General features: G+C 53.2%; 3 protein-coding genes across 3 annotated transcripts; all 3 read left to right on the top strand.

The window, feature by feature from the left end:
* Positions 1-5,790: 5,790 nt before the first annotated feature.
* Positions 5,791-6,146, top strand: PG986_009699 (eukaryotic aspartyl protease; the record flags this gene model as incomplete). Its single annotated transcript, XM_066845921.1, has 2 exons — positions 5,791-5,844; positions 5,865-6,146. The coding sequence occupies 2 exons, from the start codon at positions 5,791-5,793 to the stop codon at positions 6,144-6,146; spliced, it is 336 nt and encodes a 111-aa protein (XP_066698319.1).
* Positions 6,147-8,893: 2,747 nt separating this feature from the next.
* On the top strand, positions 8,894-11,230 carry PG986_009700 (TPR-like protein; the record flags this gene model as incomplete). The annotated part of the gene is made up of 8 exons (XM_066845922.1): positions 8,894-8,970; positions 9,035-9,084; positions 9,148-9,192; positions 9,330-9,569; positions 10,099-10,136; positions 10,187-10,457; positions 10,540-10,871; positions 10,937-11,230. 8 exons carry the CDS (start codon positions 8,894-8,896, stop codon positions 11,228-11,230), a joined length of 1,347 nt encoding a protein of 448 aa, XP_066698320.1.
* A 6,124-nt stretch (positions 11,231-17,354) lies between these two features.
* Positions 17,355-19,292, top strand: PG986_009701 (uncharacterized protein; the record flags this gene model as incomplete). Its single annotated transcript, XM_066845923.1, has 1 exon — positions 17,355-19,292. One exon carries the CDS (start codon positions 17,355-17,357, stop codon positions 19,290-19,292), a length of 1,938 nt encoding a protein of 645 aa, XP_066698321.1.
* Between the last annotated feature and the right edge of the window lie 173 nt (positions 19,293-19,465).

Consider the following 19,465-nt stretch of genomic DNA (forward strand, 5'->3'; position numbering starts at 1 on the left):
ATTCGTACGCAATGGGTCGACAAACTCACCACAACCACTCTATCCATTGGTGTAAACCCTGAGCAGAGACCCAAGCCCGACGGGCCCTTACCTTGATAGGGGAACGGCGAGACAGCTCTGCAAAAGAAAGCATAGATGCTAGTGGCAGACAGCCCCATACCCCGTCAACGCCGTACAGCCCTCCCTCTACCAAGGTCATAGAGCTTTCCCCCAATTCTTGAGCACCGCCGCCGTCACTGGGGACACCTCAAGAAGCTACCAAGGTCCCTGCCCCGATACTTCTCAGTCAATGGATGTTGATGTCTATAATGCCACCCTTGTCAAAGGAGATAAAGCAATGATGATGGTTTTGTTTCACTTTCTTGTTTCAGGCTGGGAATGTCAGCAGCATGTGAGAATGGCACATGGCATGACTGTGAACCCCCAAAGACAAGGAGAATGCACCCACCCCTCTCAATCACCATAGGTTCGTTTGTGTGGCAAGCACTACCACCGGTCGCGCAGCTCCAATAGGTCGCCCCTTCATCCTACTTCTCAGACCAGCAGCACGAAGCTGTGACCGCTACTACTGAAGGTTGAACCAAGCACAGAATCGAGAGACTGCAAAGGCAAGAGGCAGATGGGTTCCCAAGCATTTCCCCCATGCGATGATTGACAGGACTCACCTGGAGTCAATGACTATCCATGCACCACAGGGACCCCGACGTTATTCACACAGACAAGCCATAGCGTAATGACTGCCACTTGCTTCCATATTGAGTACATCGAGGAGCCATCCCAAGGTTGCAGCAACATGACATCCCCCTTCCACAAAGGCTTCAAGGGTAACATCGGATTTACGGAGGTATTACCCCACAAAGGACGCTGGCCGAGCACCGGTCCAATGCCAGTCCATCGGCGGTCCAAAGGCGGTGGAACGGCGGTCAAAAGCCGGTTAAAAGCCGGTGGGACGGCCGTCCAACGCCGGAGGAAGCGGCACGCGAATTGGCGCGTCGTCGTTAAAGAGCAATACTTGTATTACTCTATCAGAAACACGTATTCAAGGCATCTTTCTGGTCACATACGTATGGGCCGAGAAAACTGTTGCAGTCGATGGCAGTTTAGTGCCTGAGTACATGGCACGACTGGAGAAAATCGACCCACACGTTAAATAGTGGTGGATTGTGCCGGTCTTCGTTGTGATAGGTAAGTTGCTGCGTGAGGGAAGCTATGATTGACGAAACTGACTGTGTGGAATAGGCTCAAGACTTGGGTTTGCAATTAATTCCTACGGCATGGCTAGGAATTTGCTATTTTGGCATTATTCTCTAGTATCCTTATACGACAACCCGCCGTCATGGGGGCTTGCGATGCGGCGAGGTCATCAGCAGGGTAAAACTAACCTGTCTCGCTTATATACTTTAAGTATCAATAACGAGGAGGAGGAACCAAAAAAGAGAAGCCAAGCAATCGACAGAGTCCTCGACGAAGATTCTAAGAGGTTACGGCGAGGATGCGTTGGATGATCTGGTTTCGGTCTTGTGGTCAAGGACCTCAAGGCGAAGTCAGCATACCCGAACCCGTTCCATTACCGGTCCGTTCGGCGCAGCACATCTCTCCGTCGTAGTTCGACGACGTGCTATGGTGTAGCACTGGAGAGCACATATTCGTATTACTCTCACAACCAAATTACATTTGCCAGGTAAGCAACGTGTCAATCCTTCCTCACGATAACCCTGCTGACCGAAGCTACAGGCTCTGGTGAGAGCGGAAAAAGGCCAATGCTCCTTTCCTTTCCTGTAGAGTTGGTCTGAGTTCTGTCTGTCCTGGGTGGCGGACTTTGCTCAGATTGCAACGGGGACCTCGACTCTGAGCGGACGGGAACCCTAGTATTCAGCAGGATATACACCTGGGCTGGCAGCTCGAACGCCATCTTATCCGTTTCACAGGATGACAGCGCCCAGCTATGTTCCGTCGGCACTGCATCGAGCCTTCAGTGGCCGTCTTCAAATCCCTCGATGACGATGCTGCAACAGCCCAACGACCACAAGCGTTTCTGTGGCGTCACCTGCTGACGAGGACGAGCAAGAGCAACCTGCTCCAAGCCCAACCATCATTAGACGAGCAAAGCCTGCAGCGCCGTCTCAAGAGGAGCCCAAGGCTGGTTTCCGTCAAGTTCTGTTTCTACCCCTGATCCACGCACAAGCAGCTGGAAGAGGATCGTGATACCTGCGACAACTTCATTCCGGGACGTTGACACTGAAGAAATGAAGGAGCTGCGAAGTAAGGCTTTGGTCGACATGGCCCTCCATGAGGCTTCCCTGGTATTTCCTTCTACTATCAGTGCAATCGGTTAGCTGAGGTGCCCATCACTCCATTCCTCGCAGCTCGAGTGCAGATGGGCCGAACAGTCTTTCCAGAAACCCGCCCGCCCGCCCAACCCTCAAAGCGGCGGGAAAGGGGCCGCGTCCCGTGCCCTTCGGGAGGTTGGGGCGACTTGACCGTTCCATGAGAGATGTATACAACAACAACAACAATCAAAACAGAGGAGAAGGCCGTTCAGCCAGGAGCCCGTGGCAGCCCAGCCTTGGATATCCTGAGCCAGACCTGTACTCCAGGCAGTCTGCTGCAACAGCGGGATCGAAAGTGAAAGAGACTCCCAAGGAGCAACAAGGTGGAGGATCTGCTGCAGCAGCAGCTTCGCAGGATGTGACCCCGACATCGCCTGCATTGTCGTCAGACACAAATACAACCACAACCGCTCCGACCCCGAGCATATAAATAACAGCAACAACAACAATCAAAACAACGGAGAAGGTCGTACAGCCGGGCGCCCGTGGCAGCCCAGCCACGGATCTTGTCGCAGCCCAACCTTGGATACCCTGAGCAAGGCCTGCACTTCAGGCAGGCCACTGTTCGGCCCCGAGCACACTGACCTCCCGGTTGCTTCCCCTCCCCAGAGTTATGCTTGTCCGAGGTGTTCCAGCACCGAGCCCTGAAGTCTGTGGAGATACGTGGACACTCGAAGACTGCCTGGCCGAGCACTACCAAGTATCTCACATGGCACTGTCTGCTCAAGAACCAAACTCGTCTCAACAAGGCCTCTAGTAACCTTGCAAGCATATCTTCGATCTCATTGGCAAGCAAGAGCAGCTCAGGGCCGAGACCATCGCGGTGCCGACCAAGTTCCACGAGAAGCTACGCAAGTACATCAAGAAAGAACAGCGCACCCTAGTCCGTAGCGACGGTGATATTCCCTACTGCGGCCGTAGGTTGGAGTTGGCGATAAGCGTCCATCCCTGGGCGGTCGCTACCGACTTCGCTGGGCCAGTCCCAGCTTCTGGTCAGAGCCCAAGGGCATGCTGAAGCTGGGCCCCTTTGATCTGACACGAGCCTGTGGAATGCCAGTCAAACTCTTTTCCAGAAGGTTGTCACACTTTGTTGCCGTACACTTGGTGTTTTTCTGTCGCAGAGCCGACAACACTAGCATCGACATCTGGTCAGCCGGCTGCATCACGGCTGAGGCTTCCCTTCCTAGAACTCAAGAGGCCTCAGGCCACGGGATTCAAGGTTTTTGAGGCCTTTGACATCGGAAATGCCGCCGCCAGTCAGGCCTCCAACCACTCAAAACACTTGTCTGATCATTCGCGTTCTTCTTTGGCCCGACAAGCCCCTTGAGCAAAGAGCAAGGCGAATCTGGTCTGACACGGACGGGCCTTTGGCATCCCCTTCAACACCCTTTCCAACAAGGCCGTCAAACTCTGGCACGCTGAACCTAATGGCTATAATCCCGTCCTCTTGAGTCCATGTATCTGTTAGGTACCTGCTATGGCTTGAGTCAATCGATTTGCACGTCAGAACCGCCACGAGCCTCCACCAGAGTTTCCTCTGGCTTCACCCTTCCGCTGGCCTGCCGGTATGAGTCGAAAGCAAGAAGAAAAAAAAAAAAAAAAAAAAAAAAAGAATGCACCCGATGTATTTCTCAATGCTCCTCCCCTCGACAGGCATCGCTTACTTCCAACTGTCGGGGGGAGAGAGCTGAACACGACTCCAACTTCTATCTCCTCCCCTCGACCGAAACCTTCAACTTAGAACTGTCGAGGGGAGGGAGCTTCAACTCAACATTAAACTTCTACCTCCTCCCCCTGGCAGAACATGGCAACACAAAACTGTCGGGGGGAGGGAGCATACGTACCTCCTCCCACTTCCCTCCCTCCCCTCGACAGACATCGTCTTCTTCCAACTGCCGAGGGGAGGGAGGACACAACCAACATCAACTTCTATCTCCTCCCCCTGACAGAACCTGGCAATCTATAACTGTCAGGGGAGGGAGCGCAAATCCATCTTCAACTTCTTCCGCCTCCTCCCCTCGAGAGAAAACGCCAACATAGAACTGTCGGGGGAGGGAGCCGAAGAGGATATCGACACGGAAGAGGAGTGTCTTGGTGGTCGTCTCCCCAAACAGCCAAGACCCACGCCAGGGGGACGACCACCAAGACACTCCACTGTGTCTCCTCCGGATCGGAGGCAACGACACGTTGGATGGAGACACCAAGTCGAAGACATTTATGCGCCAGTACTACATGTGCCGGTACTGCCATCTCGGCTACCCTGGCCTGCTTTGCCGACTTCCCTTATCTACATTGTTCTATCAACCAGGCTGTTCACCTTGGAGCTCTGTTCGCCGTGTTGCTCGACGTCTCATTGGTCGAAGTAGCTTGTACGATCGGCCGCGACAAGCAGATACCGCAGATACCGCAGATACGTCAGCAAGTTGAGGATCCCTGCTTTTCACCGACATTACCTTTTGAACCTAGTTCCACCACTCGCCTGTTACTCCGGGCAGTTTCCTCTTCATTAGAAGATATGGAACCGGCTTCTCATCATCATATCACCATCTTGTGATAGCAGAGCAGCAACACACCCCAGTCAGAGATAGAATGTATCAGAAGGCTGACCACTTTCATGAACTGGGATGACGGCGCAGGGAGGACTTGTCATGTCTTTGGGCTGGAATGAAGCATCCGAACAGGAGGGAAGGACACGAAGAATCGTGAGAATGAAGCAGTAACCTGAATCAGAAAGATACAAAGCGCGACATCATCCGGAAGAAGTGGTGTAATATGCACTACCAGAAGCCAGCGAGTTCACCAAGCTCAGTTGACTCAAGGTCACAGTTGTCTTTCTTGTTGCCTCTTTGCAGAGAAGTTCCGAATATATCCTCCTCTCCTCCTGAGCTTTCTGTGGTTTCCAGACAACACCAGTCGGCTAATGCGCAGCATGCATCCATGTGGTAAGTTATTGTGGTCCTTCCTCAACCTTCTGCTATATAGTGGTGGGATCTTACTGACATATGCGTCAACAGCCAGCGGAAGGCACACGCATGTTCATGCTCAAGGTTCAGAACACCTGTGCGGGATCACCGTACGTCTGGTGACATCGTGGATAAAGGACCAAATCCTTTCCCACCGAGCGTGGTCATTCTTGGTCTGCACACAACGCGGCCGTTGGGAAAGAGTATGACTTTGAGATACGTGGGACGCGGTGGGTTAGAAGCCATCGTCTTCTGGCCTTCCTTCCTTTACTTGCTCTCAATTCCAACCAAGTATCACCAAGGCCTTCTTTGTCGGCAGTCATCACCAATACCCACAATCACTATTGCTGCTACTTAGCCACTCGGAAGAACCTCATTTAATCGATGCGGCTGAGCAAGGTCCGCGTCGTGTGTAACACCAACTATCAGGGCCTCTATCCTCCATCTCCTCTCAACACCAGCATTTTCTGTATCAGTCTTCACCATCTGCAGTCACCATGGGTGCCATTCTCTTCTCTCAGAAGAATCTCAAAGTCGAGAGAGTTGAGCTGGTCGATTCCCCAACTGCCAGAGCCATGGCAACAAGTCCTGTGTCTACCTTCTCAACCGATTTGGCCTCCAGCCCACCAAGCCAGGCCCCTACCGCCATGTCATGAGAACTGATCAGTATGGCCTTGCTGCCGTCAAGCGAGCCTTCGTCGGTGGCCGTGCCGGCCAGAACCGCGTCCTCGTCAAGCAGACTGGCGGTTTCTTGGTGACGTTCGGTGATGCAGAGAGAGAAGCCAGGGTATATGAGAGCGGCATCATCGACGGGACGACGTCAGCTTCATCTCCATTCCTAAAAGAGAAGTGACGATTGGAGATCCGCTTTGCAAGAAATACTCCAAGCACTGGATCATGCTTCTGCAGGTATCCAAGACTAGGGTGGAAAAAGAAACTCGAAAAACAGCAAAAGCAGCAAAAAGCTCGGCTCAGGGAGTCTTCAAGCCACCCCGGGTGGGGCTCGAACCGTCGACCTGTGCCTACGAAAAACCCCGTGCCCGGGTCACGGTGTCCGAGAGGGGTGCCCCCCCTCCCAGACCGGGCTTTTCTACCTTCCCTTTGACTTACCCCTCGGCCAACGCGGACAGGCCAGCCTATTGACCAAGTGGTAAGTTCCCGGTTCGGTGAGAGAACTCATGTTAGTAGGTCTTATGACCTAGAGCTCGAGTTCTCCTCTCGTTGTTATCAAAGCTTAGCTAACCACCACTGTAGCTCGGGAGGCAACACTGGCCCATGAGCCCTGGCAACGACTGTCAGGTCGCAGAGCGCGTCATCTCTCGGCAAGGACCATGAAGTACGTGTCTGGTCACTTGACATCCAAACCAACCGCCAACGGGCTGTAGTTCTGAGCGTGAGTCCTGCTTCGCCTAGATTGGTGGTATCCAAGAGGGTATTGCCACAACTCGGCGTTTCAGCAAAGATGGGAAGGATAGCAACGACTCAAGTATCATGTGCCATAGCTAATGGCCGAAACAAAGATCCTTTGTATCGGAATCCAACGAATTTCATGGTTTTGGCATCGACGAAGAATGCAGCGGAATGCGATAAGCATTGTGGCGTGCAATATACCGACCCTCTGTGACTGGTGCGGTAACCGAGAGCTGTCATCATATCCTCAAAGACACAGTTGTCGCCTCTACTTCACTCGACTATACTCGACTCTTGGGTCTTTTCATGCACAGTGCCAACAAAGAGCGAGAGCAATGACACCCTCACGAAGTTGCTTACGCGCCCATCGCAAACATACAACACGGCAAGCATAATCCTGATCAAAACCCCACAGCAATGTATTGGCAGAACTTGTCAGCGAGCATCTTCTGCATCAATGCCAAGGCACCTATCAAGATGTGGAAATCGAACTTGCTGGTTAGACAGGACTCCAGCATTCCACTCAGTCAGAGGCAGCTTTCACATCTCGAACATCACCTTGGCCTGTGCTTGCTATGATCTACAGCAAACAGCCATGGTATCTACATTGATCAAGATGAATTCTTCAAGAAACAGGAAAGGGCCAGACAGTATTCAACTGCCATACGGGCATGAATCCTATCCGACGTCATGTACCTCTTGGGATAGTTATGTGCGAACAACATCATGCCTCAAGGACCTACGTATCGACGTAGCGAACGAATATTGAGGCATCTCGGGATTCCTCTTCAGCAATCCACCTTCGGCCAAGAGGAATATGGACAACACCCTGGCAATTCCGATACGATCTTGGCAGGCAGAACACACGAGGATGGGATCCCTAAAGGACCCGTACAGTGGCCAACGGAGTTGCTCTCGCAAGGGACAACCACAGGCAGCGTCAATCACTCCACTTTGTGTATACGAGGTTAGCTTCAGGAACTTGCAGAGCCCAGAGGGCATATGAGATGCTCAGCAAGTTGGTTGGGACGGCTCTATGATTGATGGACATGGTAGCAGTCAATTGACATAGGGTTTTAGATACTGAACCTCTCATAGCAAATGAACACTTTATACACTACAATTATATACGCATGGTGCCATTAACCGTGACATGTAGTGTCCTGGGATGACATTAAACTCAGCCACGGAGCACCACAAAGCTTCGTCGATCAACACGCCGACACCAGCTCCCCCTGAACTCCGTACGATGGCCTCAAGTTGTTGGGAAGACTTGGCATCAAGGACAAGACGGAACTTGCACCGAGTGACACCATTTCGGGCGTACACCAGCAGCGACCAGATGCCACCCCTCTCTAATCAAGTATAACCTCTTTCGACAGCTTCGCCAACATCATTGTGGTGTTTGGCTGAAGACCAGACTCTCTAGTTCACCTTCTCTTTGCCCTTTCGTATCAGCAGAAGCAAAAGACTCAAAACAGAGCAAGTCCCTTGGTAAGCCTGAAGCAGGTGGTTGCAGGTGGTTGCATCCTTCTGCTTTCATCATGATGACTGACCAAACAGTAGGGAGTTTGCCCGTTCCGAACTCAAAACCTTGACTTGGGTTCAACGGAGACCTTGTTACGACTTTGACTTCCTCTAAATGTCCGAGTTTGGATACGTTGTCCTAGCCGGATCGTATAGTGGGCGGCCGCTCTTCCCTGGTACCTGACCGGGCCCAGGAGGCTTCCACCGTCTCGATTGTCAGCGCAAGGGCCGGCCCGCTTTGCGGGTGAATGAATCTTGAGCAGCATTTCAAACTACTCGGCTCGTCGAAGGAGCTTTACACAGGAATGGCGGCCAACCGTACGGGGCTTTGACCCTCTAAGGCGTCCCGTTACAGGGAACTCGGAAGGCACTGATGGCGCCAAATGATGGCATTTTGATTTCGGCACGATGCCGTCATGGGAGCTTGCATAAGCACTAATAATGAGGAACAAAAAGGAGAAGCCAGGCACCGACATGATATGCGCCTGCGGTACCACAGAGAGGTAAGCAGCCATATATGATCACGATATGCTGGCTAACATGCTACAGATGGTGTTGATTTTGAGAGCGTGCAATGTTAGCCACTACACCACATCGGACTTCCAGGCCAGTTTCTTCGACGAAGTGTCCAAGACGTGCGCCTCGGACTATCTTCCAATCGAGATGGATGCCCTTCGAGCTCGTACCAAAACGACGGGTATCTACGAAGCCCGCTTTCAGATGAGAGCTCTCAGCATTCAGTAAGATATATTCCACGGGATAGATCCACGGAGTTCGGTGAGACTGATGGGATGATTTTACCAGTATCGCATGTAACGCAGTGGAATATACGCCAGGCGACGTGTTTCGAACCGGTTATCCCTGATGAATTTCTAGTATTACTTACTTCTGATATCATTATGTACTTATCATTACAGGTTTTGCCTCCGATGATGACGACCATCGCGAGCAGTTGACTCCGGGTGGCTACAGCTTCTTCAAAAACCGGGTTTTGACGGGGTGGACTGCCCATTCGCTTCCCTTTGGCTGGTGGCATCCGAAGTCGCAATGGTTGTGAATGATTAGGGCTCTGCTTTAATCAATATTGAATAGTCTTCAGACAATGATGACCATCTGCGAACGGCGGGCGGTGGCTACAACTTCTCCAAGAGTTGTGGTGTCCCGGCGGGTAGCTTAATGAAGCTAGGCACTGGCCTTGGCATGAGAGGAAGACGACGACTAGCCGGTAGCTCCCGGCTGTCACCTCGGGAGCCTACATTGAGCATGCCCACAGCCTTCGTTGCTGTTGTCTTGGCCACATTCCTCAAGTGCCATCCGGTTGTCTCCATGTACATCGTACGTAAGTAAGCATCTAGAGATACCTATGGCGTCCAATACTAAACTCCTCAGGACCTTGGAGTGGCGAGCAAAGAGCGTGATACTGGCTGCAGTGGTGATTGGAAACCGGCCTCGTGGAAGAGGTGGAAGGGCACTTGAGTGCCAACCGTTCAGGCGTTTCTGGATGGCATACGCCCAACTAGTGATGCAAGCTGGTTGTAACATCGCCGTCGGCGTTGCGACATTGACCAGCAAGCGCCATTTCATTCGACTCCCAAGCAGAGCTTGTCTATTGGGCCCCGGCCAAACGTCTTGGCCATCGTCGGGTTCAACTATTGTAGCAGGGCTAGGGATCAGGAGACCTAGTGTGGCTAGAGCAACTAGGCTGCACGTGACTCCAAAGGGTATATCACCAAAAACCTGATGCCCAGTACTGCAGGATAGGCAGATCAGAAATATGCACTCTTTTCTCACCACTTATGTTCACCCAGTACTTCTACACTTCGTTGCAAAGATACAGTAGGCCGCGTGCTGCTCTGTACCCAATGCAGAGTCAGCGAGTGCCGACCACGACTCCCTCGTACGGGTTGTGTGTTTTCACTATGAGCTACAACAACAACAACAATCAAAGTTGTACAGAGATTGACGTCTCGTAACAAGCCAGCGTCACTCTCCACCTCTGGACTTGAACCGATCACCACCATCCCAGAGGTGGAGAGTGACCCTGAAACCCAATACGAATTTGTAGACCAGACCCAGCGTGTTGACGAGGCACTTACAAGCTATCGGGTGTTCCACCGTTCCATTTTTGGAATTGTCAGTCGGACGCAGCGATCACACACCGCCAGTGGCTCTGGGTGCGGTTCCCGTTCAAGTTCGCAGACGGCCGGCATCTCTGAAGCAGCAGTATGTAGGCCCGAAACCACAGTTTCTCCGTGCTGCTGATAGCAGAACTCAAGTTAGTGTGAACCGATGGCTAACTCTGCTGGCAGTTGCGGAAGTACAAGTTAAGAACGTGAAGGATTTCGACGACGCCGCCAACACCATGGTGGACGCCTTCAAGGCGTACAAGCAGGAGCCGCCCGAGAGTGCCGTGCGCGTGCTCGAGTTCTCCATCCGGCAGTACTGCAAGGCGGGCGACCTCGGACGCTCTGGCCGTTGTCGTTGCGTCGCGGATAAACCCCCGAGAGGGCCAGGTGCTGGGTTGGAACTTCTGCGCTCCCCTTGCGGGCTCTTCAGGGGCTCGGTCTCCCCAGATCGCCTCTGGGCAACTATTTACCCGACTACTCAGGAGGAAATGATGTCAACTTGGGTGGGTCTTACGGTACGAAGAGGAAGGCCTCGATCAATCGCTGCAGGACAACGTCGGGAACAGCCACATCATCAAAGGTCTCCACGCTGGATCCTTCGCCTGCCCCCTTTTACTCCAAGACACGGCCTGGTGCTCCGAGGAGCTGGACGCTTGTGCCTCGACCCCGCGGAGGTGGCAGAAGTAGCCTTGCCTCGCAACCAGCAGCATACTCACAAGAGCAGCGCGAAAGCCACGGGACGCCCCAGCATCACGCGCATGCGCAGCGGTGGCACCGACACCCGCCCCACGCGGCAGCAGCAATGCTACAGATTGAGGATTCGGTCGGCCCCTCCGGGGCACCGGCCGGCTTGGCGTCATCCGATGCTCAGTGAATAGGAGCACGCTTTTCAGCGCGTGGCGGTGGCCTTTGGCCCTGTAACCAACGGCCGGTTCCTCGCAGAACGGCATGCTGCTGCCGCAGCACCATGCGGCGTGATGCTGATACGTTAGCACCCCCCCATGCCGGCTGTGCAAGATGGCACCTTCATGCCCAAGGAGCATCAGCTAGGTCTCGAGCAGCAGCTCGCACATGACAAGCGGATCAAGACTGTGCCAGTATGGCTCGCCGACGACGATGAAATGTCCGACGGGGGTGTCAGTCTCCGGTGTGTCGTTCTTGTGTCAAGATAGAACGAAGGTGCCCTGTACATCATCGCGCATCAGAGCTATTTCCGGCTTCACCCTATCCACGCACATCTTGCCATCTTCCGGACCAAGACCATGTTAGAAGAAAAGGGGCGCCGTACGATACGTTGCTTGGTTTCTTGAACGAATCAAACAACCTTTTGGACATGAATACCCATGACCTTGGCCAGGCCATTGGCTCGATGATAATGCAGCCGGTTGACGGCATTTTATTGAGAGGGGCACGATTTAAATAAGGCTTCCATGGCTAATACTAAGCACATGATGCCTGCGGCCGGTATGATGGCTTCCAACTACCTCGTCTTGGACGTTAGGCCTCTTCCTGGCTGAATGACACCAAGGATTGTCATTTCCATTCTACACTGCAACCATGAGAGCTTGCATGAGCATTCCTAACGAAGATGAGACATAGAAGGAGGTCTCTAACCAGAGGGAAAGGCCCGACAGAGCCAGTACATGCAGCGAAGTGGACCATGGGTACGCTGCTTGACCCGAGGGCCGCCGCAGAGATTACCAATCTTGCTAAGCAACGGGGAGGTTCATCAGCGTGTTCCCGAATACATCGAATGCAAAGTGATTCACAGCACATACGGCCTGCATGAGCCCGCGCACAAGGCCTTGTCGATCAGCCTGGCCCGAGCATTGAGTACGAGCTCTTTATCGGCAGGAAATGTCAGGCAACCGACGGAGTCCTCGAGAAAGATTCTAAAAGGTTACGACAAGAATGCAAGATTGCTCTTTCAAGTGCACGTTTATTGAGATCGACCTTCGTTCCTGGTTGCTTTTGAAGCGCTGAAATGATATGCCAGATGGAACGAGAACGATTCTTTGATGTTAAACTACACATGACGTCGTGTGCCCTCCTCCCCTGTTCCTTACTTGGGCTCTGCACCATCCGGAGTCTTGGGGCATATGCCGTCACAGTGTCGCCAGCTGGCTTCTTCAGGATATATACAGGCCGCTGAAGACCTCCACCGGGGGGACGTGAGCTGGTCCCCAAGCAAGTTCTAGAAGAACTCGGCAGGCTTATGGAGGTATACTTCCACTTGCCCTCCCATGGGCTTGCCTCATGTATGAAGTGTTACCAGAAAGAAACAAAGTAGGAGTTTGGGCAGATTGGGCGAGATCCAGGAACCATCTTACGCCCTTGGAAACTTGTTGGTCGCTCGTGCCATGGAAGCGCCTTGCAAGACGACAGCCCTATTCCCCCCTGGTACTCCTCCGGAGGTCACCGCCAATATCCCTGGGAAGAATGTGCTCTCAGCCCCTACCACGGTCCACGACAACACAGGTACGACGATGAACAGCAATCACAGGCATGTTAAAAAGATCTCCCTTTTGTAAATCGAGTCCAAGAAGATGGAGGGACACATTGTCCAGGCGCCAAAGTCGGTGTTGGACACCAACTTCATTTTGACTCTCGGCGACGGGCCGCCAGATTGCACGGTCTAGACTGTTGGCACCTGAGCGTTGAAAGAGCCGTGAGAAACGTCAACCACGAGATTTAGACCGAAGTCTCACAGGTTCAGGTCGAAGTGGTCCTTTATCTGTTTACGGGGTACTCTCAAAGAACAAGTCTTCGCTTGGCGTGAAATAGGGGCTCTCCTGTTTCATTGTTGTCAAAGTCCCACGAGCTGGTCCGACGCTCGTTTCATCATCACGACCTGCCATTGTCTTTGCGGCATGTTATTCACTCGGTCTCATTTCGAGAAGCTGGTCAGATTCAATACGGCCTGCGGCAGAACATGACCCGCTGCTGAGTTGACTTGCCCTAAACGACCAATCGTTTTGACGACTGTCCTTCTTGATTCCTGGGAGACTATTTGCCCGACAACTCGGGAGGAAATGATGTCAACAAGCTGGCGTTCTTCTCAGATGGTAATGTGCTTCCTTTCGTCGTGGTTTCTCTGGAGGTGGGCGGCCGCTGGCTACCGGCTGGCAGGCCGGGCCGGAACCCATTACGGGCTGGTCGTCCATACAAACCAGCTTCGGATTCGCCTGGAACAAGGTTTAAAAGGAGATTGAAGGAAAGGAAGGGATGCACGTAGCATCCTCGAGTCTCTGACGAGCTCCGAGACGGAGGCGCTTGTCGGCCAAATGAGAAGCGCCCTGCGCGAGTACTCGGCCGGCACGCAGAAATTTGCTATTCGTGAGAATATACTTCCGACTCGAGATACCCGATTGGTGCGCTAGAGGCGACGAGGCCAAAGGTGGGAGGAAGGGGATGATAAGAGGCCGGCACCAACGAAGGTAAGTTGGGATTGAAGGCACTTGTATCGTCTCAAATGCCTAGCCCGCCATAATAGTTATGCTGAGTCTTCACAAGATACCTGCTTTGAGCGGCCCCGACGATAATTGGCCCTCCCAGCAAACGCCAAGCCGTGATTGGAAACAGCAGGCACACCGCTAACGACTGAAGCGATCGGTGCATTCTTATTCTTTGCCTTGATGTGAAAAACCTTTGCAAGGGCTTCCCCTTCCACGAGAAGATCACCCACCTGGTTGCTTCCCCCATGCGCGCACCATCATTCCCGCTACTCTCGCCGTTACTAGGGGAATTTCTGTTGGTTTCTTTTCCTCCGCTTATTGATATGCTTAAGTTCAGCGGGCCCATCGACACCTGTCTGCTCTCCTTGGCCTCCGCCGTGGAGGCCGGCAAGGTCATCACCGCACTCCCTGACACCCAGGAGGTCTCCCTCCAGCTTTGTGACCACGACCCTGATCGACCCTCAATGGAAAGAGGATTAAACTGCACCTAGGAGGTGATGGAACTTTGGCTCCAAGTCCTGTTCGAACTGGGCAGGCTGGCTGTAAGGGCAGTCTTGGCCTCTTCACTTGACATGGCTGTCTTGCGAGGGCGGCTCCGTTTGGAACGGCGCTTGAGTGTTTCCACAGCTTGCCCTTCTCTGCAGTAACACTGTTGCTGTTTTTCGATGCTCCTGTACTTCAGGTACCCATTGAGAAGCTAATATTGAGCTCCTTCGGGTGTTTCTATACCGATGAATACAGGCACGCGGGGGGCTCCTATCACACGAGGCTGCAGGCCAAGTTTGGCGACAAGGTCAACTTCTTTCTTGTGCCCCGAGGGCTGGAATGACAAGTCGCACAGTAGGGAGTTGGCGACATTAACAGGTGGTCTGATCTGATACAAAGAGACACCCCGCGACTTGAAGAAACCCATACGATGGCGGTGTCACAGGCAATCAATAGTTGACTGTTGTTTGTCAAGAGATTCGAAGGGGTTCAAGCACGATGTGAGCGCCAAAAACGCATCCAGCGCCTTGGAACATGAGTTGGCCGAATGAGTGAAAGATATGAAAGGAGCTACTGATCATTGTGATTTTTTTTGGCTCGTATGTGTTAACTTTGCCTCGAGTGGAAGTCAAAAGACCACGATGGCCGCTCAAAAGAATCGATACCGCGCTCGAAGCAGAACATCTCTGCTGCGACAAAGATCCTCGTAAGATCTTTGACGGACTGTCCTATCCGATCGTCATCATGCCCGATGGCGGTGTGTGCCGTCGTCGATTACGAGGTTGAAATTGAGGCGAAGTATGTGCTAAGATGGAATTTGGGGAAGGGGGACGCTCGAGCACCAAGGCAATGTGACGAGTAAGTTGCTTCTGCTCTTAAAGCAGTGACGTTTCCCTTTCATGGTGTGAGTTGAAACTGACATGCGAGGGAGGCAGTGGCTTGGGCGATGCAATTGCTTGCTCCAGGCACCCTGTCCCGAGCCAACGCGTCCTGGGCGTTCTCAGGGCGAGCTCGGGGGCAATGTTTGAAGGCCGAAACCCTTGAATCAGTTAGGCTGATCTCCTATTCTCTGGGAAGTTTAACCAGGTCAATGGGGCCCTTGTGGCCCTATCCGCAGTAAGCGCCTTTCGTCTCTTGTTCTTTTCGGAGCAGCATATGAGACTGACTGATGTATGTAGCCTGGCCCAGGCGACGGATACGTCGAATATTCGACTCGTCTTTGCGGTCGTGAAGGAGACGAATGGTCGTTATGCGATGGAAGACGATGTTGTCTTTCGGTGACAACTAATAGCAACGATCTTTTATTGGACTGAAACCGAGTTTGGGGGTGCCGGGCGCATCTTGGAACGTCTAGGCCAGATCGCTGGCTACTCTTGGGAGCCGCCCGATCTAGTCCACTCGACATATGACGATTGGTACATCGCCGGCACACGCTTCATGTCGCCCTTCTCGACAGCGACGACCCCCTCTCAATATGTCACGATCCCTCCTACTTTCGCCGGACGCTTTTCCACCATCACGGAGAGCGCGAGAACTTGTGTGACTGTCGCGATGCCGAGCAAAGTTCGATTGGTCATGACCGGTTTGGGGGCTGGTTTTTTTGCTTCCTACGTGGGAAGCTGAACGTGGCGGTGGCGGCGCGCAGGCAGCCGGCGAAGGTGTACGGGCTCAACGCCTCGCAATTCGCTGCGTTCTTCATCGATGCCGGAATCGAGAGATCTGTTGTTGAAATTTGGTCGGGGCTTGGTTCCCGACAAGTTCCTTGCTTCGGGCGGGATGCCCCCAATGGCCAAGCTGCCAAGCAACGGCCAGACTTGATCAAGGTTCTATTGACCAGCTTTGACTACAGTCTCTGCGTCCCCTGCGTTCATCCACAGGTGATGAGGGTTGCTCTTGTCCAGGACATTAAGGGCGGACAGAATACATGCGAAAAGGCATTTATCCAATGTGCTACGAAAATACGGTCTTCTTCAGCGAATCAACCCAGACAGCTTCTCGTGCTGCATGGGCCATTCAACAATATAATAATATACGAGTCGTTATTACATCCCGAGGTTGAAGTGTTTGCTACTGTCTGGTGATGTCGCTACTGATTTTCCGTATGGCCATGACCGGTCCGCGGGCACTTTCCAGTGTATCAGCTGCGGTCACGGCGGCACGTCCCGTTTATATGCGAACGTCCTCATCTCTCGCCGCCTACACCCATGACTCCGCTGATTGCCCAATTTGCTGATCAAGGTCAGCCGTATCTAAAACAGCCTAAACAGAATGGCGAAGCTGACAACGCAAAATGGATGTGAGATTGGTGCTCTCCATAACGGCATGAGTTCCTGATTTTAGATTAAGCGTCACAGCCCACCCCAACTCAAGATTGGCTATCGCCAGACGAGCAGCCGCGACAGTCCACCGTGCTCAACAATGTCCATGGTTCCAGGCACGACAGCCACACGAGAGCAATGAACCTTGCGATACCTATGAACTGACCCCAAAGCTCTTCGTTACAACCTCTCCTTCTTATGATTTAATGGCCCTCCGCAACCTTAATGTGGACATGCCAGATTTGTCCGGTGTGGTGTAGTCAAGCAGGGCGACCATCTCACCGAAGGAGTACACATTTCCTCAACGCCATGCCGACCAAGTACCACAGGCATTCGATTAAATAGCCCATAGAGGAGCTCGGGAGCCTCGCAACTCACGTAAACAAAAAAAATACAGATATGTTGTCGCATTAATAGTACCTGGGTAAGTGTGCAGCCTCGACTGCGTGATAGTGCGGTGTTGCAAGATTGCGAGTCGGGTGAGGAATTCATTCAAAAAGTGGGAGACTTATCTATAGGCCTATAGGGACTAGTGCAGTTATTGTATGCACCACGTTCCCTTTGCCCACTTGCAACTGTTACCTGCATCGTTTGAAACCAAACCGCCGTGGAAGGCAAACCAAATGACTGCACACACTCCTCTCGTGGTCACAAGATGCCGCATCGAACCCATTCGATACATGAAAGGCTGTTGGCCTCTTATGCCCGTTTTCGCAACATGCCACGCCATCCTGTAGCAATGGATGCGATTGATAGGATGATTGTTCCCGAGTCCGTTGGTGGCGGCTCTGGGGCTTCTCGCAGACCCGTCGTCGAAGATGATTCTGCAAGTGACCTTGACGACGGTTTTGACGACAATTTTGCCGACGAGTCTGGTGATGAGCAGGATGATGAAGACGACGGCAACGAAGAAGAAGAAGAGCGAGGCAATGACACCGACGAAGAAGAGCAAGTGCGTCGCAGTGCCAAAGCGCGGGGCAAGCGCACCGAAGTGCCAAAGCAGACCCCGAAGAAGACCTCACGGGCTACCCCAAAGCAAGGCGAAAAGCGACCAGTTGGACGACCTCCGAAAACCCCCGAAGAGAATGTGAATGATCGCACGCTGGCAGCAGTTGGCAAGGTTGCCGACAGGTCAGCCATCGCCTTCCGACTCGAGCAGATGGAAGAGTGGTTGAAGGAGATGCTGCCCTCATTGAGCGATGAGGAATTTGAGGCGCTGCGCCCTGCGACGGACCCGGATTTGGACGAGTGTTACACGGCCACCCACGAGGCGGGAGCAAAGAAGCGGCAGGCGGAGATGGTGAGACTCATGAACGAAACGCCTCTCAAATCCAACGAGATCCGGCCGTGTTGGGTGGTGGCTTACCGGTGGTGGCACAAGTCTCCTCTCGAGATCCTGTCGCCACGCAACAAGTTGGTGTGGGTATCTGGGAACAAGAGCCCAGACACGGTAATGAGAGGCCACGAGGTGTCGGCGCATTGGTCCAACGGGGTCTACAAGTTCATGATTCAGATCATGTCGCACCCCTTCTGGCGCAAGAAGGAATGGTTCATGGTCCTGTGCATCCAGTATGCCGTCATCGTACGCACAAACGATATCAGATCGTGGGAGATGCCCGAGGACGTACCGGAGACCTTTTTCAGCGTTTGGCGCGAGATAGAAGCTGGCAGCAAAGGGATGAGGAAGCCGCAACTGCATGCGAAGGTCAAGGAGACGATGGAGGAACGAGGCTACCTCCCGACACAGTTCTCCGACATATTTGACGCGATCGAGGTGCAGGTCGCAACCTGGAAGAAGAGCCCCCGGGCCGCAGTGGTGCTGAGGGGTGAGAATATGCGCGGGGACGAGTGGAAGACCCCATTGCGCTTGTACGGCGTCAAGACGGACGACCTTACCAACCTGGTGCGCGCTCTGGACAACATGGTGGTGCACGGCAACGTTGTCAATATCCCGGCGGAGTCCATCGCCCATTGCTACAAGACCGCTCGGCCCCAAGGTCGGCAGACTAATGAAGCACCGTCGGATTTGGACGTCATCACAAGCTTCAGGGACGATATCCTGCTGTCTGAGATCCGCTATGTGACGAGATTGAAACTCGAGAAGGGCTGCTACGATGAGCATAGAGATGAACAGCTCTTTCCCGACATGACCGAGTTTGCGCCCGCTGAGGCTGTTTTGGAGGAAGAGCTGGAGGATGAGGCAGCTACAGGGGTGCCCGTCAAGAGGAAGCCGGGGAGACCACGCATGTCAGAAGCACAGAAGCGAGTTCGCGAGGAAGTGGCCGAGGCCAGTGGTGAGTCCCCGGCTAAGAGGAAGAGAGGTCGGCCAGTCACGAAGAGTGTGGCTGCTGCTGCTGCCGCTCCTGCTGCCGCGAAAGGCGAGAAGAGAGGGCGAGGTCGTCCCAGGAAGTATCTCGAAGTGGTCCGAGTACCTGTTACGGCCCCGACGCCTGAAGACGATGGTGGTTCTCTCCCAGTGGACGACGATCAGGACATCGGCATCAGCCGCAATGGTGGCGGTCCTGCTGGCAAGACGGCGGATGGAGCTGATGCGAATGGCGGAGGTGCTGAAGGCAGTACGGGCAAGGCGGGTCATGATGTCGAAGCCAGTGTCTCTGGAGAGGCAGGTAACATTGGCAAGCCGAATCCGAGGAGCCTTTCGTTCATGCTGGATTAACATCGGCACCGAATGAAACTAAAGACAAGAGCTAGTAGGGGCTACTCAGATGAGCTAAATCATATCATGTAATTGAACTGGTACCACCCTCACATTCATTATTTTGCCTATCTTCGTGACCACTACTCACATATGACCCTCTGTGTCCACATCCATGTTCCTTCTTCCCAGCA

Source organism: Apiospora aurea (genome assembly GCF_038362705.1).
Source record: "Apiospora aurea strain CBS 24483 chromosome Unknown utg000006l_segment0_segment0, whole genome shotgun sequence".
Taxonomy (NCBI): Eukaryota; Fungi; Ascomycota; class Sordariomycetes; order Amphisphaeriales; family Apiosporaceae; genus Apiospora; species Apiospora aurea.